Below are 24,772 nucleotides of genomic sequence, written 5' to 3'. Positions count from 1 at the left end.
CGTTGATATGCTTATTATTGTGTAAATAGAACAGATACAAAAGGTAAGATACCTACGGGTAAAAATCCAAACAAAATTAAAAAATATTATGTACACTTTTATATTTATTGAAATATATGTTTTTAAATGATAAATGAATAAACAAAGATCTAGAGAATGAAATAAAAATAACGCAAAGTCGCTGAAAGGTCTAGATTCGGAGAATATTTTAAATTCTAGCAAAACTAGAGTTTTTGGAGACATTTATCAATGTCCTTTCAGAAAGAACCATCATGTCAAGTTGAGCTCATATGATCGGCATGTAATAACATGCATGGTGCATCATATGATTGAATTGGATCTTGATAAAGAAAAGGTTAATGAAGATGATGGTATCTTGATTAATTGTAGTTTTACTTGTTTTCATTAACGACGGCATTGCGTCAGTAAAACATTTTGTAAGTTTAGAGGTTCATTATTATTATTTATTAAATGTTTTTCAATTTGACATATTATTATCATCAATATTTAAAAAAAAGTTTTTTTATTTAATACAAAATATTCATATATAAAATAATGCCCAATTCTCGATGACTTATTTATGAATTTAAAAGTGTTTTTATCAGTTTACACATATTAGCAAAAGTATCAATAAAATATTATTATAAATATGAGAAAGTTCTATTGAAAGAATAAAAATTAATAAATAATTCAACAAATAGATTTTCTACAAAAATAAAATTCTTATATAATATAAATTTATCATAGCGTATAAACAATAATGACGTTGTAAGAAACAATTAATCGAAATTGTTGCAAATAATAGATTGTGAACTGGTTCATACCAATAAAAAGTAATTGCAAAGAAATACCTGCTCTTTTCATTTTCAACTTCCCGTAGGGTAAGTTATAGTAATCGCAAAAAAATCGAAAATGAAAATTTTTATATATCTTTACGTTTCAAAGGTTTCTGAACATTTTGGCATACCTTAGAAAAAATGGATGTATGTGTGTGTGTGTGTGTGTGTGTGTGTGTATGTGTGTGTATGTGTGTGTGTATGTGTGTGTGTATGTATGTACGTGTGTGTATGTATGTGCGGATACAAATTTTCGTCGACGATTTCAGGAACACGGATCAACCGATTTGAATAATTCAAAAAACATTCGATTCGTATTGATAAGGAGACGTGCTGATTAGTTTTTGGCGAAGGCAGGTCTAGCCGTTCCGAAGATACGGGGCAAAAAGTGCCGAAAACGGTAACTCAGTTTTTAAGAGAACGGATCGCCCGATTTGAATAATTCCAAAAACATTTCACTTGTATTGACAAGATGAAAAATCGATGAAATTTTCATGAAGGTAGGTCTAGCGGTTTCGGAGATATGGAGGAAAAAGTTAAAAAATGAGCCATTTGGCGGTCAAAAATGATCATTAGACATATGCACATCAAATTATCAGATATTTTATAGAGATTTTAACAATAAGTATACATTTTGTCAACATTCCTATGGGTTCCGTACCAATGCTTATGCGTTAGACAGCGACGCGGCGCTTACGCGCTTTATATTTTGTGCCTATGCAGTTAAAGCAGTACGATTGCTTTGAAAAAAAGTTCAGATCTTCCACAATATGTCAAAATAAATAATTTTTTTTTTTTAAAAAAAAAAAATTAAAAAAATTTTTTTTTTTAAAAAATTTTTTTTTTCAAAAAAAAGTTATTTTTGTCCAATTTATAGTTTCCCAAAAATCTTATTTTTTCAAAGTAATTTTTTTTTCAAAAATGTTAATCGTTTTTAAAAAAATTATAATTTTTGGTACGGGAAGTTCCAGCAATTTGCCTTAAGGCACGATGCCTTAATTGCCTTAAGACAGAATTCCACTTACAGCTAGTCCTATATTCTAATTGTAAGTCAATGACAGGATTTGATCCGAAGATCCTGTCGTGTGAATCGAACACGCTACCCGTGAGCTATGCTCGCCACTAAATTTGATTTTAGTTTATGAATTAATAAAAAATAGATATGTGTATATTGGGGAAGTACGGACGAAATGGTATGGTGTTTTGTTTTCTAGTGGTATTTGTTTTTTTAATGATATTATAACCAGTCTCAATCTTTTCAATTATTTTTGGTTCGTTGACTACCAGTTAGATAGCATTGTAATAAAGTAGGAACTATAATAACATATGTGTTGAGGAAAAATGCAACAAAAATCATTTAATCCATATAGTACGGACAAAATGGTATATAGGTTAAGATTTACTGAGATGCTAGTTTTTAAGAAAGCAGTTAACAAATAAATCGTTTCGTCCTCTCTGGGACATTAGCACATGATGCATGAACCCAAATGGTACAAGTCATACATCGTAACCAATCATCATCGAGTTCCAGAACAAAGAAAGAGAGTTTTGCAACAAATGTAAGCTTCTTCTTTTTACCAGTGGATCTTTCTATTTTTACTAGATTTCCGAAACCGCTAGACCTGCCTTCATGAAAATTTGATCAATTCTTCATCTTGTTAATACAAGTAAAATGTTTTTTGAATTATTCAAATCGGACGCTCCGTTCTCTTAAAAACTGGGTTACCATTTTGGCACTTTTTTCCCCATATCTTCAGAACGGCTAGGCCTACCTTCGCCAAAAACTAATCAGCACTTCTCCTTATCAATACGAATCGAATGTTTTTTGAATTATTCAAATCGCTTCATCCGTGTTCCTGAAATCGTCGACGAAAACTTGTATCCGAACACACACACATACATCCATTTTTTCTAAGGCATGCTAAAATGTTCAGGATATGTTGAAACGTAAAGATATATAAAAATTTTCATTTTCGATTTTTTTGCGATTACTATAACTTGCCCTACGGGAAGTTAATAAACTCTTGGAGGCGCGACACACGATTACTTTGACAATACTGTGACAATGACGCTCACCACCTGACAGGATTATTATTATAGCTTTCTTCATGTTATTCAGTCGTGGAAACGTTTCTGAAACTAGCCAATTTTTTAAATAAGACCACTATGTCATTTTGTCCATAAATTCCATTTTAACCGTATTACCCCTATATTATTTAACGCCCTTGTAATTAAAATGTAATTTATGATAGAGTTTGTTTAGATTGCACATTAATATTGATTATGATATTAATAAAAATAAATATAAACATGATTAACTTCCCGTAGGGTAAGTTATAGTAATCGCAAAAAAATCGAAAATGAAAATTTTTATATATCTTTACGTTTCAGAGGTTTCTGAACATTTTGGCATACCTTAGAAAAAATGGATGTATGTGTGTGTGTGTGTGTGTGTGTGTATGTATGTATGTGTGTGTATGTATGTGCGGATACAAATTTTCGTCGACGATTTCGGGAACACGGATCAACCGATTTGAATAATTCAAAAAACATTCGATTCGTACTGATAAGGAGACGTGCTGATTAGTTTTTGGCGAATTTAGGTCTAGCCGTTCCGAAGATACGGGGCAAAAAGTGCCGAAAACGGTAACTCAGTTTTCAAGAGAACGGAGCGTCCGATTTGAATAATTCAAAAAACATTTTACTTGTATTGGCAAGATGAAGAGTTGATACAATTTTCATGAAGGCAGGTCTAGCGGTTTCGGAGATCTAATGAAAAAAGTAAAAAAAAATGCCATTCGGCGGTTTAAAATGATGATTAGACATATGCACATCAAATTATCAGATATTGTATAGAAATTTTAACAATAAGTATAATTTTTTTTTACATTTCTATGGGTTCCGTACCAATGTTTATGCGTTAAACGGCGGCGCGGCACTTGCGCTGTGACAATTCGTCTCTATGCAGTTCAAGCACTACGATTGCTTTGAAAAAAAGTTCAGAATTTCCAAAATACGTCAAAATGAAGAAAACATTTTTCTTTTCAAAAAAATAGTTTGTTTTCAAAAAAAATTTTTTTTCTTTCAAAAAAAAAATTTTTTTTTCAAATAAAAATTTTTTTTTCAAAAAAAAGTAATTTTTTGTCATATTCCTAGTTTCTCAATAATTATTTCGAAGTAATTTTTTTTCAAAAATGTTAATCGTTTTTAAAAAAAAAAAATTTTTGGTACGGGAAGTTCCCGCAATTTGCCTTAAGGCACGATGCCCTAATTGCCTTAAGACAGAATTCCACTTACAGCTAGTTTTATATAGCGAAGGAAATGCGTTTACGCATACCAAGACTAGGTCATTTGTCATGTTATGTCGGACTCAATACCGCCTATGTATAATACCGACTAAAACCTACGCTTATTTCTGGTCTCTAATAAAGTTATTCGAGAGAACTGAATATTTTGCAAATGTGACCGAGCAGTGTTTTTCCGTCACCAAAAACTTATTCATTTCAAAATCAAGATTAACTATGAAACTTCTACTTCTTTCTCAATAAGAGCTGTCGTTCCATAAAGAAGAGTGCTGGGTCCAATATTCACTACATACAAGAACAAATCTTGCCATATCATCTTTCATTATCATTATTTTCGATATTCAAAGAAAACAATTTTGAAATTAAAAAAAAAGATTGTCTCTATCCAAAAGCAAACGTTTTGTCAACACAAATAGAAATTTTTTAAATCATTCAAATCGGATGCTGCATTCTCTCAAAAACTCGATTTCTATTTTTTACACTTTTTGTTCCGTATCTCCGAAACGGTTGGACCTGTCTTTGCCAGAAACTAATCAGCACATCTCCATATCAATAGAAATCGAATGTTTTTTGGATCATTCAAATCGCTTGATCAGTGCAACACAAAACGTGATCGAAAAATTGCACACATACATCCATTTTTTCTAAGGTATGCCAAAATGTTCAGAAACCAAATCGTGAAGATATGCAAAAGTTTTCAATTTCGATTTTTGTTTTTCGATTGTTGAACAAAAGGGTTACAGACCTAAATTGGCTAATAAAGCGCAAATCAATCATGTCACTTGATAACAAGGTATTGACATATAAATCTATAATAAAGCCCATCTGATATAGAGCTTTGGGATTGCGCCAATATGTCCAACATTGTTTTTAATGCAACGCATTCAATCAAAAATTTTAAGGCAGATAGTATTAAATTTAACCACGACGACCTCAATATTCAAATCTGTATTTTATAATGATTGAAGAAGAGAAGGTGATGAAGGCCGAATTTCATCACAATTACATATTATTGATTCCAGAAAACAAATTTATTTATTTATTAATTTTATTTAAGTGAACAGAATAATATAGTAATTTAATTTCAATTGACTGATTCGACTTTTCTGAAAACGTCACATCCTTGTTATTCTATAATATCAGAAACTATGAACATAATTATTATATTACTGTTTATTTTAAAATAAAGAAAAACACGCGTTTAAATTTATATATTGAAACTAAAAACATGTAATCAAAATGAACGTTATTGTTTCCTGTTTTCTTAGATTTTATGCAAATTCACGAAGCAAATATATGTATAAAAACTTGAAAACGTATATAAACTATGATACCAAAAAATTTAAAATAATTTTTAAAAAATGCGACATTTACTATACAAAATCTCCCATATTAAATATTAGTTAATAATGGACTTATATAGTTATTCTCATTAACAGTTAATTTTTTAAAAATGCATTGGAATTTATTATCAAGTTATACAATGACCTCAAATGACTCTCTTGAAACAAACGAAAGATTATGTGATCAAGAGCATTTGGATCAGAATCGGAATTATATAGACTAATTAATTATAAAATAAAATGCATAAAAATATTACTATTTTTATATACATTTAGTATGAAAGACGAGAATGATATACATTCTTAAAATGTATGAATAAGTTAGTGCAAAAAACTCGAATTTCATTTATATCGTAGATAAATTTATTATGCAGTCAGAAACTTCAATTCATTATTTATTGAAAAATTAGTATATAATATTCATTAAGTATAATATAAAGATTGATTTAATAAAATTATAAGCTACACGCCAACAATTTTTATTCAAAATTCTAACATCACAAATTATGGCAAGTATATAATCGGTTGCAACATATAAAATATTCATATCCTTGCGGTTGTGATTCAGAATATTTGTTAAATTTTTTTTTTCATAAAAATTAGCAGTACTATGCGTAAAAATTGAATGTAAAAATGGCTACTTTAAAAATTCATTTAAATACACGTACGTAATGTCAAAAGAGATTTCTAATAGTTGTAAAAGCACACTATAGAATATAAAAATGAAAATATTTTTAGTAGTTAAATTAACTAAGTCCAATAAATAAAAAATATCGCTAACTACAATTCTGTTCAAAATTCGCTCAACATGATCTTAAAACAAATAAAATGCGATGCAGTAAATAGCTTCTGCTTGCAGTGATCAATTGGCAATACAACTTGCAAATAATATACATTGTAATTATTTGAATTTAATAAGTGAAACATAATTAAAATAAGTTTTGGGATGGCTAATCCAGTGATCGTTTTTATAGCCATTATGGTTTTTGTGTACTGGATGTACAAGTTGGCGACTGAGAGGCCTAAAAATTTCCCACCAGGTTCCATAATTATGCATATAATTTAATTAATAGTTTTATGTTTGCGCATATTAGAACTGTTTCATGTTTATAAAAAATGCAAATGAAAGTAAAAATCAATTAATCAAAAAATATAATATGAAATTTATAACGTAGGTCCACCGAGATTGCCAATATGGGGTAGTTATTGGTTTATTTTGCTGGCGAATTATACTTTTTTGCAACTGGCTTTTACTAAAATTGCAAAATTATACAAGTCCAAAATAATTGGATTTTATGCAGGAGATTTTCTTGGCGTAGCTGCACAAGATTATGAAACGATCAAAGAAATTCTGAATAAAAAAGAATTTGATGGAAGAATGGATGTTATATTAGCAAGAATGAGGGATCCAAAAGAAAATCTGAGAGGTAAAATATGTTTTTGCACAAAATACTTCTAAAGTAAAAATATTATTAATTTTTAGGTATATTTTTACTGATGGTAACTTTTGGCATGAACAACGTCGCTTTGCATTACGTTACATGAGAGATTTTGGATTTGGAAGACGTTGTCCTTCATTAGAAGCAATGATCAATGAGGAGTTAAACGATTTAATTAATTTGCTCAAAAACGGTCCAGTAGAGAAAGATGAAAATGTAAGTAAGTGGAAAGTTTATAAAATTTCCAATGTTTCAAAAAATAGAACAATTATTTTTTGCAGCTGGTTTGCAGAGATGGTTTAATAATGATGCCAAACATATTTTTTATGGCTTTTATAAATTCTTTCATGGCAGTGTTTTCCCGTGAAAGATGGCCAAGAAGTAAACATCATGAATTAATTAAGTTGGGCCGAGGAGCTATGGTTTTTCAAAGAGCTGGAGATGATATGGGTCGGGCCCTATCGCAGACCCCTTGGCTAAGACATATCATCCCTGAAATGTCGGGGTACAACGACCTTAAAAGAGGAAATAAAGTTATATACGAATTCATTGAGGTAATAATTAACAAACTTATTATTAAATTTGTATAATATTAATATTAAAATATCGCATTAAGAAAAATAGAAAACAGTTTTTTAAAAATAAATAACATCAAATTTAGAACATTGTAGAAGAAGACTAAATAAGAGTTGTACCAAATTCTTGAATACACAATATTTGTATTGGAAACTTAGTAAAAAAATATATATTATACAAAAATATTGGTATAAAAGTGATTTTATTAAAAATATATGTTAATTTTTATAGTGGCGTGTAACACACGTTTTGTAAAATTTTCGATAATATAAAATAATATCTCGAATTTAAAATGGAAAACAGAAGTTGTTCAATTTCAGTAAAAGAATAAATTACGAGGAATTCATAAAATTTGTAGTAATAATGTATTCTATTAAAGACACAATGTAAATTTACAGTCAAAAGTGCTTAAACTCCCAAATATAAACTTTTTCTTTCGCAAAACATAATGATAGAAGTCCGGTAATAATTATCAAGAAATGTTAAGTTAGGAAAAGTTCGGTGAAAATGGGGGGGGGGGGTAGGCAAATATTGAATATACATACGTACAATATATGGATTATAAAAGCTAATTGAAATTATATGTCTGTTTTTTATGATATACAAGAAAAATGTTGAATCAATTATGAAACAACACGAAGACGGAGATGATCGCAGTTTTGTGGACATTTATTTAAATGAAATGACAAAAAGGCAAAAAAATATTTTTAATAAAGATGATGAAACAACATTTTCAGGTAATAAATAGAAATAATTATAATAATAAGAAGTTGCATTGCATAAAAATTAATATTTTACAAAAATAATAACATTAGCATTTGAATTCTAAAGAATATTTGTTTAATTTCTTTTTCTCGTAGTCGATCAATTGATACTGACGGGGGCGGATTTTCTCTTTCCGTCGACAACGGCGTTAGGGGTGCAACTATGTTATTTATTTTTTCATCTGATGTATAGACCAGATGTCCAAGATAAAATTCTTGAAGAGCTTGACAGAGTAGTCGGAAGAGGACGATTGCCAAATCTTGATGATAGGCCACAGTAAGTAAAAGAAACGATTTGTTCCAAAAAATATTTAAAAGTTACATCAAGAATTTTTTAAATTGTGATAAAAAATTCGATGCAAGTAGAATTGAATTACAGTATATTAAATATTACATAAAAATGCACTATACAACAAAGGCAAAATATAACCGAGTCGTTGGCCTCGAGTTTCATAAACCTTCTAAAATATAGTTTTAGTAATTATTTTATAATTTCAATTCATTTGTTAATTAGTTATTTAACTGCTTAAACGCAGCTCGGGAAAATAAGGTGGCAATAGTTTAATTTACAAGTCAATAACTCAGTCTTCGTTCAGACTTCGAACGATTCACATCGCTCAGCCGATACCATTTATTTACATAACAAGTAAAAGTGTAAACAATAGTGTTTTCTACCTGCGATAGTGCCCGCATTGCGCAAGTTTATACCGCCAGTCACGTGTCTCCATTGCGGGGGACATGGCGTTGTTTATAAACAAAGTGACATTTATAATCATTATTCTCATCGTGTCAAATAAGTGTCATTCAACAAGTTAATTTTTCAAAGCCTTAAATCATGAATAATATTTTTGAAAGTTTTATCACTGAATCACAACAAATTCTACAAGATGATTATACAACTAACGCAGAATTTGTCGAAACGCATATTCTACCACAAATGAATCAACCGCGGACTTCCTCGCAAACATTAGAAGATATCGAAATGCTTCCGAGTGACAATAATTCGCAATCGCACAAACCATATCCAGTAACATTCAGGGACATGCGATTCAACGCGCAATATCAAGAGTGGAAACTGGCCATAAGTAAAAGAAGACAGCAGAATAAATCTGCACAAACCGCTAATGTCACAAAAAAGGCAACCACAAAAAATTATTGGTTAGATCCGATACCAACCAAGAACTATTATAATGTATTACAATCAGTTGCTCCGGAAAACGACAAAATGGACGAACAGCCTTCAACTTCAGCGCCTCCAGTGGAAAAAGTAGTAACTCCGCCACCGATCTTTGTACATGAGGTCAATGACATAAAACCTCTAATAGAATTGCTAGAAAATAATGTTCAGAATCTCTCTTCACACAAGACCGTTGGTTTGAAGAAAGTTGAAAGTAATACCAAGAATCCCCACACATATAATACCGTCCTCAAATTATTGAGAGACAAAGGTACACAACTGAACTCATTCCAGGAAAAAACAAAAAAGGCATTTAAAATTGTAATCAAAAATCTTCACCATAGTACAGACATCAATATCTTGTCAAAAGAAATCTCAGATCTTGGGCATAAGGTCGTACATATTTACAACCTGAGACAGCGTACTACTAAACTTCCGCTAAACATATTCGTTGTTGAACTGCAGCAAGACAAAAATAATAAAGAGATATACACAATAATGAATAGAGAATTTTTATATAAAACAAAAGTTATAATCGAACCCATGCGCCATCCTCGAGAAGTTCCTCAATGCCGCAGGTGCCAATGTCTAGGACACACAAAAAACTATTGTACAAAAGATCCAAGTTACGTAAAATGTGCCGGTAATCATCTCACTCCAGATTGCTCATGGACGGACCGAATAAACAGTAACGTAAGATGTGCATTGTGCGATTCAAACCATCCAGCTAATTATAGAGGGTGCCCAATATATCAAGCAGAAAAACATCGGCGATTTCCACCACTAAGGAAAAAAGAAATCTCACAACAACCTACTACAAGTAGCAGACACTCACTAATACGGCCAAATGTTTCCTTTTCTCAAATAGTTAACAACGAACAAAACGCAAATAATCATCAAAATCCTCAAGAACATGAATCATCTACAAACATCAATCCAACAAATGTAAGTTATCAAAATGACATGCATGAATTAAAATCTATGGTAAAGACCTTAGTAGACCAAATAGGCACAATGCTCAAACTGCTGACAACCATTCATTCGAATAACAAATAATAAACACATATTTCAAATTTTGCACATGGAACGTCAATGGTTTAATACAGCACTTACAAGAAGTTAAACATTTCATTATACAACGCAATATAGACATACTTCTCATTTCAGAGATACACTTCACAAGCAGAAGTTATATAACGATACCTCAATACTCCATCTATAATACATATCATCCTGACAATAAAGCTCACGGAGGGGCAGCAATATTAATAAAATCAAATATAAAACACCACATCATGGAACCTTTTTGTGCACACTTTCTGCAGGCTACAAATATTTCCGTACAATTTCTTCATTTTATAACTATATCATCAATCTATTGCCATCCCAGACACACAACCCTGAAGAGCCAATTTGAGTCATTTTTCAACGCGCTGGGCAACACATTTATTGTTGGAGGTGACTTCAACTCCAAGCACACGTACTGGGGATCAAGGCTCATAAACCCCAGAGGGCGCGAACTTTACAATACGGTTGCATCACTTAGTCTTTTACCCATATCTACTGGCGAGCCAACCTACTGGCCATCTGACCTCCAAAGAATACCAGATCTGCTGGATTTCTACATCACCAGAGGTTTTCCAAGAAATTCGCTGAAATCTTCCACATGCCTAGACTTAAACTCCGAGCATTCTCCCGTTTTCTTGAATATACTCAATCATAAACCCATCAACAACCAAAATGAATACATGACTACTAAGTTTACATGCTGGAACAAATTTAGAGAGTATTTAGATAACAATCTAAGTTGCAACATACCATTAAAATCCGGGAGTGACCTCAACGCTGCTGTAGACCTGTTAACCACATCTCTTCGGAAGCAATGGCAACTTACAAGATCAACGATAAACAAATCAAAATTACACAAAGCTTGCAAAGAGCTCAAAACCTGTCTTCGAGAACACAACAATAAGATCTTTGAAACCAAACTGAAAAATCTATCAGCTACTTCAGACACAAACTACTCACTCTGGAAAGTAACCAAAAATTTTAAACAACCAATTATTCCTGTTCCAGCTATTAAAGAAGCAAACAACGCATGGGTCAGAAAGTCAACTTGTTTGCCAACTTTTCGAACAAATTTTTCACCCTCTACCACAGCAATGCAGTTCCCAAGAAGAAGAGTTTATTCACAATAATCTAAAAGGTTCTTCAACATACGGCGACCATTCAGACACCCGCTTTTCTCTTTCTGAAGTAGAACTTGAAATAACTAAGTCAAAATCAGGCAAAGCCCCTGGGCATGATCAAATCAAGATACATATGCTGAAGCAACTCCCACAAAAAGCCTTGAGATTCCTAACCATTCTGTTCGACTCCATTATCAGACTAACAGTATTTCCGCGTTCCTAGAAAATTGCAAAAATAATTCTAATACCAAAACCTGGCAAAGATCCTACTCTGATGGAATCCTACAGACCAATTAGCTTACTGCCCATCTTGTCTAAAATAATTGAAAAATTACTGCTTAAAAAGATCAATGCAATTTTGAGTAACAAGAACACAATTCCGCTATATCAATTTGGCTTTAGGAAACTCCACTCAACAATCAAACAAACTCACAGAGTAGTCCAGGAAATCAACTCATCCATTACAAGAAAAAAAATTGCACCTCAGCCGCATTTCTAGATATCTCACAGGCTTTTGATAAGGTGTGGCACACCGGTCTCCTCTACAAGATAAAATCAAACCTCCCAGCTAATTTATACCAACTACTTCAATCATACCTGGTAAACCGACAGTTTTTTATTAATATATCACATTGCACCTCTCCTCTGAAGCAAATAAACTCAGGTGTACCACAGAGAAGCGTTTTGGGTCCCACATTATTTTTATTATTTACCTCAGACATGCCTACTACAGCTGACACCAACATCGCCACTTTTCCAGATGATATCTGCATTCTATCGAAACGCGAATGCCCTATAGCTGCGTCTTTAGACAACCTGCAACAGCATTTAAATTTAGTATTCTTGTATACAAAGTCGTCTTAAAACCAATCTGGACTTACGGCTTTTTTCTCTGGAGTAGTGCCAGTCGATCTTATATAAGCATCTTACAGAGAGCTCAGAACAAGCTCCTCAAAAAAATACTGGAGGCTCCCAGGTATGTACCTAATTGGCTTGTTCATCAGGACTGCAACATACAAACAATAGCGGAAGAAATTAGTAGATTTGCTGCGAAATATAAATATAAAAATTGTTTAGGTTCATTCAAAGTTTAATATATGCAACAGATTGAGAAGATTTGCGAAAATAGTTCAAACAGTTGATAAATTTAATTTATCTAATTGCCGTAAACTTACAAAAATACTCTCACGTTATATTTATACAGATGCAGTTTGTCTTGTACTATTGAAAATATTATGAGATTCATAAGTATTCATAAAAATTAATTCAAATATTGTAAAAACGCTAGAAAAATCTAAGCAAATATAATTATCTCTATCAAAGCTATGTATGCGACAAATGCTATAAAAAAATCCCATTTTAATAATTTAATTATTAATAATAAATCAAACAGCGTTTTTCCTATAAAATAATAGTTTATAAATGCGATCAGTTATTATTATGTTTATTAATATAACGAAGAAGATATTGTAAAAATAATTTCATCATAGATTTGCATCAAATTTTGCAAAACATAATAAAAAGGAATAAAGCAGTATTACTACAGTATAATGTAAAATTAAAATATATTTTAAAATAAAGAATAGAAGTTCGAATTTATAAAACCCAGTATTAGATTTAGTACGATTAAAAAACAAAGTTAGTATCAAATGTTTAACTAATATTTCGAAAAAGAATCGAAAATGAAATTTTTTATATATCTGTATGTTTCAAATGTTACTGAACATTTTGGCATACTTTATATGAAATTGATGTATGTGTGTGTTTTTCATAGAGGTACAAAAAATACATAGCACCGCCATCGTTAATACTCTGCCGCCCAGCTTATGGCAGATAACAATGAACGGTGGTGTGGAGATTTTTACCCACAAAAAAAGCCGCTATTTTGGGCTGATAAGTGTTCTGCTTAAGAATATTTACCCATATCTCTGCTCCGTAAAGCTGTACACAGTGGACTACGTCAAGCAGGACTCGTTTTCGGCCATGATTCTCTTGTGGAGCGTAGTGTAGTGCGTGCCATCTTTCTCGCAGTTCTGCTATCTCTGATAAACTCCCAAAAAAAGGCCTCTGATAAACAAACTCTGCTCGAGGTCCATGAATAGCCTCCTGTCTCTTGTTTGTTTAAATTCTGGTAGTTCGACGGGCATCCTCTTTCTCCCGTGGGAGTTACCACGCACACTGCGCTATATGGATCAACCACTCATCTCTCTCGAGCAGTGTCCCCTTATCCGCTTGCGTACGTGGCCATAGATCAGATGGTGTGACCAACCCTTCTTGCCGAAAGGGGAGTTTTTGTTTTTTACCGCGAGAGCTATTTTATTTCGCCCTTACCCTCTGATCTGAAGATCAGCGAGCTTTCTCCTAAAGGATACACGGATGGTGGCTGTTACTCTTCAGCTCCAACGCCAAATTTGGTCCGCGAGGGCTATTTTATTTCGCCCCAATCCGCCAATCTTACGACCGGTTAGGACACCCCCTATCCGCCACCTGGGGACGCGCCCGGTGGGAGTTTGGCTTCTCCCGACGGGAAAAAATCGTCATTTATACTAAAAACATTAGTATAAGTAGTAAAAATATTTAATGGGAGATTAAAATGCATCGATGTAGGATAAATATAATAAGAAAATATAACTAGTGTTTAATATTTGGTTTGCCAGAACATTTAAAATATCGCCAGCTGAACAGATGGTAATTCTTGTATGAAAGATAAAAATAATATCAAAATGATTTCCATGAAAATTTAATTCAAAACATTCTTATATAAATAAAAAGCGATTTCCCTGAAGTTGATGAAAATAAAAATGGAGAACATTTTTTGCACACTATCGTGTTGAAGTTCGACATATACAGATATGTTATTTGAAATATGCATGAAATTTAAAATCTTATCAAAGCTTTAATTGCAAAGTAGTTATATAAAAAAATGTATTAAATAATATAAATATATTTCAAATGTATAGGATAAATTTTGATATTTTTTAACAAATATAGTTGTCGTTATAGACAAAGCCAAAAAATGATAATATCAGAAAAGTTATATAGGTAAATTAGTAAATAGTAAAAATATATAAATATACGTTTAAAATATAAATTTTAATATTGTTATTCGACAAAAATTGTTGCTTTTTTTTGAAGAAATAAAAAAAGATCATTTATATTAAAAACATTAGTATAAGTAGTAAAAGTGTTTAATGAGAAATATAGCTAGCGTACGAAACCCTAGGTCAAATGGTGTGACCGACCCTTCCAGCCAAAAGGGGAGTTTTTGCTTTTTACCCCGAGAGCTATTTTATTTCGCCCTTACCCTCTGATCCGAAGATCAGCGAGCTTTTTCCGAAAAGACACACGTGGTGGCTGTTACTCTTCAGCTCCAACGCCAAATTTGGTCCGCGGGGGCTATTTTATTTCGCCCCAATCCGCCGATCTTACGACCGGTTAGGACACCCCCTATCCGCCATCTGGGGACGCGCCCGATGGGAGTTTGGCTTCTCCCGACGGGTAAAAAAATGGACATTTATATTAAAAACATTAGTATAAGTAGTAAAAATTAATTTAAATACATATTGCAAAAATGCAAGACAAACTTAAGTAAATACAATTATCTATATCATAGCTGTGTAGTGTGATACATTAATAATGTATTAAAAAAACGTTTATTAATATAACAAAGGAGATATTGTAGAAATAATTTTATTATGGATTTGCATCAAATTTTGCAAAAACACAATGAAATCGCATAAAAAATATTAATTCAGTATTATGTGTAATTAAAATATATTTTAAAAATAAAGGAAGGAAGTAATAATATGCAATTTATAAAAATCCAGTACTAGATTTAAAACGATTAAAAACAAAGTTTTTATCAAATATTGAAATAACATTTTTAAACAGTTAAAAAAATAGATTATATAAAAACAATGCATATATTATAATAGAAAGGATATTAAGTGTTAAGAAGGCATATACAATTGTAAAAATACTTTTTTATACTTTTAATAATCATTTTATAATTCAACAATATTTATTTGTTGATTAGTTATTTAACTGCTCAAGCGCAGCAAGCGAAAAAATAATGTAACAAAAGTTTAATTCACAAGTCAATAACATATTAATAAATTAATCATAAAAATTAGTCTTTGAAAAAAATATTTTGTTTATATTAATAATATTAAGAAATAATTCTCACATATATAATCAATAAGATTGAATAAAAATATGTATGCACAATATTATAATTATCATTCATAATTGAATTTATAAGTGCATCATATGATAAAAATTTTTAAATTGCCATTTAGATAATACAATATTTTATCGAATCATCAATTACAAAAACAAGATGCCGACAAGAACTGTGGACTACATTCCACTAACAATTCGCTAACAATTTCTCAATCCGAAAAGTAATCGCAAAGAAAAATCTGCTCTTTTCATTTTTTTTTTATTTTATATAGCGAAGGAAATGCATTTACGCATACCAAGACTAGGTCATTTGTCATGGTATGTCGGACTCAATACCGCCTGGGTATAATACCGACTAAAACCTCCGCTTATTTCTTGTCTCGGATAAAGTTATTCGAGAAAACTGAATATTTTGAAAATGTGACCGAGCAGGTTTTAAATTTAGGTGCAGTGTTTTTCCGCCAGCAAAAATTTATTCATTTCCAAATCAGGATTAACTATGAAACTTCTACTTCTTCCTCAATAAGAGCTGGCGTTCCATAAAGAAGAGTGCTGGGTCCAATATTTAAGACATAGAAGAACAAATCTTGCCATATCATTTTTATTATCAGTATTTTCGATATTCAAACAAAATTTTTTGGAAATTAAAAAAAAAATTGTGCCTCTCTCCAAAAGCAAACGTTTTGTCAACACAAGTAGAAAATTTTTAAATCATTCAAATCGGATGCTCCGTTCTCTCAAAAACTAGATTTCTATTTTTTGCACTCTTTATTCCGTATCTCTAAAACGGTTGGACCTGTCTTTGTCCTAAACTAATCAGCACATCTCCATATCAATAGAAATCGAATGTTTTTTGGATCATTCAAATCGCTTGATCCGTCCGGCCGAAAACGGGATCGAAAAATTGCGGACACACAAAGCACACACACACACATACATCCATTTTTTCTAAGGTATGCCAAAATATTCAGAAACCAAAACGTGAAGATATGCAAAAATTTTCAATTTCAACTTTTTATTGTGACAGAAGGTTACAGACCTAAATTGGCTAATGAGACGCAAATCAATCATGTAACTTGATAATAAGTTATTGATATATAAATCTATAATAAATCCCATCCGATATGGAGCTTTGGGATTGCGCAAGTATGTCCAATATTGTTTTAATTTATTGCCAAATCTTGATGACAGACTAAGTAAAAGAAACAAGTTGTTCCAAAAAATATTTAAAAATTTCATCAGGAATTTAAAAACTGTAATGAAAAATTTGATGCAAGTTGAATTAAATTGCCGTACACTAAATATTATATAAAAAATGCACAACACAACAAAGAAAAAAAGGTAGCAAAAGTGTATTGCACAAGTCAATAACAATTGTTAATAAAAAAATATAATTATATATTATTGAATAAAAAATTTAAAAATTTTATATTAAAAATTTACATGAATTTATTGGCCTGTTGACAAATTGGTAGATAGAACAATATATATAAAAATGCGATAGAAAATATGTTGTTCCAGAGTTTAACAAAAACACTTGGTCGATTCAGTATGTATTAAAAAATTGTATAAGTATATTCAAAATTTAATATATGCAACAGATTAACAAGATCTGCAAAAATAGTTTGAACAGTTGAAAAAATAAATTATATAAGTTCAGTTAGCAAAATTATGTTCATTAAAGAAGTTCCACGCGTTGCCTTACAAACGTACCCGCATGTTATAATTGTACAGATGCAGTTTTGTACTATTAAAAATATTATAAGATTTCAAAAATATATATTATAAGTTGAAGTTTTTGTCACATGAAGATGATTAAAATTACATATATAGAAGTATAGAAAAAATTAAATAATTTCACAAAAATGCGTATAATATTTTCACAAAAGAATATTTATGTATTTATAAAAATTTATTCAAATATTGCAAAAACGCTAAACGATATAATTGAATTATCATCACCGAAGCTATGTATGCAACTTACGCTATAATAGAAATAGGTTTATTCAAAATTTAATAAGTGCAAGTGCAAAATTAGTCTGAACAGTTGAAAAAATAATTTATATAAGTTTAAGTTAAAAAAATAATGTTAATTAATATATTTCAGCATGCCGTATACGGAGTCATGCCTGCGCGAAACTATGCGAATTGAAACCTTGGTTCCTTTAAATTTGCCGCATCGCGCCCAAACTGACACCTCCTTAAATGGATACAATATACCAAAGGTAAAATTTTAGACAACTTAACGATTGAAAATGAATTTACGAATGCTGTGCTTTTAATACTTTCAGAACACTATGGTCATAACCAATTTATGGAGTATACACCACGATTCCGATATATGGGGAGATCCTGAAGTATTTCGACCTGAACGATTTTTGGATTCACGCGGTTTGTTAAAGAAAAAAGATATCACTTTACCATTTGGAGCAGGTAGACACAAAATCCATTAAATTACATATATAGAAATGAATCATACAAAATATCAATGCACATAACATGCATATAAACCTGATAGAAATATAATACATTTAATAAAAGTCATAACTATGATATGAGTCATATATGAGTTTGAAAATATTAGAAGAAAAGCTTGAATTTGCTAAAAGACTAGAAGATTTAAAAAATTGCTCACAAAATCAAGATTAAAATGCTGATATGTTCTCTAAAATGTTTAATTTCAGGAAAACGTTTGTGTGCTGGAGAAACGTTTGCACGTCAGAATATGTTCCTGATGTTTGCATCCTTAGTTCAAAATTTCATATTTTCACCAGCACCCGGAAAAGAGAAACCGCCGCGCCGGGGAGAACTATCAGGATTCATAATTTCTCCAAAGGACGTTTGGATAAAGTACCAAGTGCGATATAGTTAACATGCAAATATAATTCGGAAATATATTATAAAATATCTCTTAAAATAATGAATAAAATGTAATATAAAATTGTAAGCTTGAGTATTTACTCCTATAAAATACATATATAGAAATATAGAAAAATTAAATATTTGTTCAAAAAATGCGAATCATATTTTCACAAAAATATATTTATGATGCATTCATAAAAATTAATTCAAATGTTGTAAAAAGGCTAGACGAAGCTAAGCAACTATAATTATCTCCAACAAAGCTATGTATGCAACATACGCTATAAAAAAATCCCATTTTAGTAATTTAATTATTAATAATAGATTCAAACAACGTTTTTCCTATAAACTCACAGTTGATAAATGCGATCAGTTATTATCATGTTTATTAATATAACTAAGGAGATATTGTAAAAATAATTTCATCACGGATTTGCATCATTATTAATTTTTGCATCAAATATTAATTCAGTATAATTTGTAATTATATTATAAGGTGTAATAAATTTTAAAAGGATAGAAGCACTGACATACAATTTATTAAAATCCATAACCAGATTCAGTACGATTAAAAACATAGTTAGTATCAAATGTTAAACTAATATTTCGAAAAAGAATCGAAAATAAAAAAAAATTATATATCTTTACGTTTCAAAGGTTTCTAAACATTTTGGCATACTTTAGATAAAATTGATGTATGTGTGTGTGCGTGTTTTTCATACAGGTACAAAAAAAATATGACACCGCCATCGTAAATATTCTGCCGCCTGTTCTGACAGAAAACAATGAACGGTGGTGTGGACATTTTTATCCACTAAAAAACAATGCCGCAATTTTGGGCTGATAGGTGTTCTGCTTAAGAATATTTACCCATATCTCTGCTCTGTAAAGCTGTACAGAGTGGGCTACCTCAAGCAGGACTCGTCGTTTTCGGCCATGATTCTCTTGTGGAGCGTAGTGTAGTGCGTGCCATCTTTCTCGCAGTTCTGCTATCTCTGATAAACTCCCAAAAAAAGGCCTCTGATAAACAAACTCTGCTCGAGGTCCATGAATAGCCTCCTGTCTCTTGTTTGTTTAAATTCTGGTAGTTCGACGGGCATCCTCTTTCTCCCGTGGGAGTTACCACGCACACTGCGCTATATGGATCAACCACTCATCTCTCTCGAGCAGTGTCCCCTTATCCGCTTGCGTACGTGGCCATAGGTCAGGTCAGATGGTGTATAACCAACCCTTTCTGCCGAAAGAGAAGTTTTTGTTTTTTAACGCGAGAGCTATTTTATTTCGCCCTTACCCTCTGATCCGAAGATCAGCGAGCTTTTTCCGAAAAGACACACGTGGTGGCTGTTACTCTTCAGCTCCAACGCCAAATTTGGTCCGCGGGGACTATTTTATTTCGCCCCAATCCGCCGATCTTACGATCGGTTAGGACACCCCCTATCCGCCACCTGGGGACGCGCCCGGTGGGAGTTTGGCTTCTCCCGACGGGAAAAAAAATGGTCATTTTTATTAAAAACATTAGTATAAGTAGTAAAAATTAATTTAAATACGTATTGCAAAAATGCAAGACAAACTTAAGTAAATACAATTATCTGCATCATAACTGTATGCAACAAAAATTACCATTTTAATATTTATTGATAATGAATTCATTATTATTTCATTCTAATGCAAATTCATATTAATTCTAATGCAAAAAAATTTCGATGAGGATGAAAATGTGTCGATCATATGTCGACACGTCGTCATATATATAAATATTGTAAGTAAAGAAAATATATTGCATTTAGTTTCACATAATAGTTTAAAACAAAATTATTATATTATTGAATGAAAAACTTTTTCATTCATAAAAGTAAATCTTAATAGAAGTAAATATTGAAAATAGTAATAAATTAATCATAAAAATTAATAATTGAAAAAATATTTTGTGTATAGTAATAACATGAAAAAATAATTCTCACATATATAATTAATAAGATTGAATAGAAAAATGTACGCAAAATATTATAATTATCATTCATGATTAAATTTATAAATGCATCATATGATAAAAAATTCTAAATTACCATTTAGATAAGACAATATTTTATTGAATTATCAATTACAAAAATAAGATGCCGACAAGAACTGTGGATTCCATTTACTAACAATTTGCAATTCAAAAATCAACATTCATTTATACAGCAACAAAAAAAAATGTTTAAATAGATACTGATATAACTTGCTTAATGGATGTATTTTTATAAAATAATTAATATAATATTTTCATCAATATTTAAAAAAAAGATGTTTTTTTATTTAATACATTTATTCATATATAAAATAATTCCCAATTCCCGATGACCTATTTATGAATTCTGAATTATGAATTATGAAGTGTTCTTATCAGTTTACACATATTAGCAAAATTATCAATAGAAAATTATTATAAATATGAGACAGTTGTATTGAAACGATAAAATTCAATAAATATATTAATGTGTTAATGACATCAAATTAGGTAAACATATCATATCTCACATAAACTGATATAATTCATTATTCAGTTAATATTTGTTATCTTGTTAGAAAATTTTAAGATTATAAATCGTTCTGAATCATTTAATATTTGGAGATCAATAATATGATAATGTTATTAGGAACACACTTTAAGAGCAAACTAAATGTAGATTGTAGATAGTAGATTATTTTTGTAGAAAATTGAAAAATTAATTAGCAATATCTGATATTTAATAAAAAAAAAATAGAGTACAAAATTGCTTGGTTAAAAATTTTATTACTATACATAAATTCCATTGGATAAAAGTTTTGGAAAATACTTTTAAAAAAACATTTAAATCTAGAGGATTTTGTTTAAAAATATCTAGTGATGCCAAAGCAAAAAGTAGTAAAATTTATTCATTTGAAAATCTGATGCATTTAAAAATAAAATAGTCAAAAGAATATAAAAATATATTTAAATATAAAATTATTATTAAATATAAAAACTGAGATTAAAACTTGCAAATACTCCATTAAGCAAAATATCACTATCAAAATTCCATTATCAACATAAAAATAGCAAAAATATCAACATAAAAAATATGTTTATTTAAATATTGCACAAATCTATCAATTTGTGAAAAACGTGAAAAAAATACTGTCATATTAAAACTGCAGAATGCTTTACTCAAAAACACAATGATATCTTATGACTTGGAAATAAAGTTTGTTATATAGAACACGACTTTCTATAACTGCACATCGTCGAATTAAGTGCAATTTTTTTAACAACAGATATAAATGTAGGCTAAGATATTAAAAAAGCTTGAGCCTTTTTTTAAAGTTAAAGTATCATAAAGAAATAACATATTTAAAAATACTATGTTCGTTAGCAGAGCAATAAAATTACTTTAATAACTTCAATGAAAAAAATCTTTCAGAATAATAAAATACAACACAATGATTTAGAAAATTTAAAATTCAATTAGAGGGAGCAAAGTACACATAAATGCGAATACAAAATTATAAAGGTAACATAGGTAATGTTTGAAGCAAAATTCTATCATTATATTTAATAAACATAACTATTATATATATATATATATATATATATATATATATATATATATATATATATATAGATTTATATATTATATAGATATATGAATGCGTAGTAAAAAATCTATTAATGTGCAAAATAATTCACAAAAATGCATTACAGTGTGATAATTTAATTCGACAAATACATTAATCTAGGATCAGATTAAAATTAAAACGTCAACAAAGTCACAAAATTAATAATGAATACATTTATCAATACATTAAATAAAATATTGTTTGAAATTAGTTATTATTGAAAAATATTAGCAAAGTTTTAAAAAATATCGCACATTAAAAGTAACTATATTCAGTAATACATTCCATACGATATGTTATATATCGTTATTGTTGACATAACTAAGAATATAATTGATGATACATTAATAGTCATCAAAAAGAATATTTTAAGATTAAATCATAAAATGTTTCCAATTTATATTAACATCTTTAAAAAAATGCAAAAAAGGCACAAAATAGAACACAGATAGTGAAAATTAAAATTCAATCATATGTTATGGTTTTGAAATAGTAGTACAAATGATCTGAACAAAATATTTTCATGAAAAGTACAACAGATTTAAAAAGTAAGAAATATTTGTTACTAAAAGTTAGAAGTATTTTACTAAAGTAAAAAAGTGCAAGTATTTAGGCATCATATAAAAATTTTAAAAATAAATGCATATATCAATGTGCTTAAATTTGCAATCAATATACTGAAACAAATAACATTTTGATTAAAATTAGTTATTATTGAAAAATATTAGCAAAATTTTAAAAAATATCGCACATTAAAAGTAACTATATTCAGTAATACATTCCATAAGATATGTTATATTTCGTTTTTGTTTTGAGATAACTAACAATATTATTGATGATACATTAATAGTCACCAAAAAGAATATTTTAAGATTAAATCATAAAATGTTTCCAATTTATATTAACATCTTTAAAAAATGCAAAAAGGGCTCAAAATAAAACACAGATAGTGAAAATTAAAATTCAATTATACGAGTATATTATGGTTTTGAAATAGTAGTACAAATGAAATGAACAAAATATTTTATGAAAGGTACAATAGATTTAAAAAGTAAGAAATATTTGGATTTGTAACTAAAAGTTAAAAGTATTTTACTAAAGTAAAAGTGCAAGTATTTAGGCATCATATAAATATTTTGAAAATAAATGCATATATCAATGTGCTTCAATTTGCAATCAATGTACTGAAAAAAAACATGAACTATTAAAGTCTAAAACGGAAAAAATCCATATTATGATGAAAGTGGCATATAATGAAAAAAATGAATGAATGTAATGCATTAATAGTCATCAAAAAGAATATTTTAAGATTAAATCATAACATGTTCCCAATTTATATTAACATCTTTAAAAAAATGCAAAAAACGCACAAGATAGAACACAGATAGTGAAAATTAAAATTCAATCATATATTATGGTTTTGAAATAGTAGTACAAATGATGTGAACAAAATATTTTCATGAAAAGTACAATAGATTTAAAAAGTAAGAAATATTTGGATTTGTCACTAAAAGTTAAAAATATTTTACTAAAGTAGAAGTGCAAGTATTTAGGCATCATATAAATATTTTAAAAATAAATGCATATATCAATGTGCTTCAATTTGCAATCAATGTACTGAAAAAAAACATGAACTATTAAAGTCTAAAACGGAAAAAATCCATATTATGATGAAAGTGGCATATAATGAAAACAATGAATGAATGTAATGCATTAATAGTCATCAAAAAAAATATTTTAAGATTAAATCATAACATGTTTCCAATTTATATTAACATCTTTAAAAAAAATGCAAAAAACGCACAAGATAGAACACAGATAGTGAAAATTAAAATTCAATCATATATTATGGTTTTGAAATAGTAGTACAAATGATGTGAACAAAATATTTTCATGAAAAGTACAATAGATTTAAAAAGTAAGAAATATTTGGATTTGTCACTAAAAGTTAAAAGTATTTTACTAAAGTAAAAGTGCAATATTTAGGCATCATATAAATATTTTAAAAATAAATGCATATATCAATGTGCTTCAATTTGCAATCAATGTACTGAAAAAAACATGAACTATTAAATTCTAAACGGAAAAATCCATATTATGATGAAAGTGGCATCTAATGAGAAAAATGAATGAATGTAATGCATTAATAGTCATCAAAAAAAATATTTTAAGATTAAATCATAAGATGTTCCCAATTTATATTAACATCTTTAAAAAAAAAATGCAAAAAACGCACAAAATAGAACACAGATAGTGAAAATTAAAATTCAATCATATATTATGGTTTTGAAATAGTAGTACAAATGATGTGAACAAAATATTTTCATGAAAAGTACAATAGATTTAAAAAGTAAGAAATATTTGGATTTGTCACTAAAAGTTAAAAGTATTTTACTAAAGTAAAAGTGCAAGTATTTAGGCATCATATAAAATTTAAAAATAAATGCATATATCAATGTGCTTCAATTTGCAATCAATGTA

The 24,772-nt window shown here is 29.5% G+C and overlaps 1 protein-coding gene across 1 annotated transcript; it reads left to right on the top strand.

Annotated features, from left to right (window-relative positions):
• The first annotated feature begins 6,430 nt into the window (after window positions 1–6,430).
• On the top strand, window positions 6,431–18,683 carry LOC113374876 (probable cytochrome P450 304a1). The gene is made up of 9 exons (XM_026614836.1): window positions 6,431–6,524; window positions 6,660–6,723; window positions 6,968–7,139; window positions 7,205–7,477; window positions 8,107–8,236; window positions 8,360–8,540; window positions 17,919–18,036; window positions 18,103–18,244; window positions 18,496–18,683. The coding sequence occupies exons 1-9, from the start codon at window positions 6,431–6,433 to the stop codon at window positions 18,681–18,683; spliced, it is 1,362 nt and encodes a 453-aa protein (XP_026470621.1).
• The last annotated feature ends 6,089 nt before the right edge of the window (window positions 18,684–24,772 follow it).

The sequence above is a fragment of the Ctenocephalides felis genome, unplaced genomic scaffold (assembly GCF_003426905.1).
Source record: "Ctenocephalides felis isolate EL2017-DRISC unplaced genomic scaffold, ASM342690v1 CF-g0.4_SCAFFOLD_01886, whole genome shotgun sequence".
Lineage (NCBI taxonomy): Eukaryota > Metazoa > Arthropoda > Insecta > Siphonaptera > Pulicidae > Ctenocephalides > Ctenocephalides felis.
Note: the sequence above shows the minus strand (reverse complement) of the source record. Positions and strands in the feature narration are given on the sequence as shown.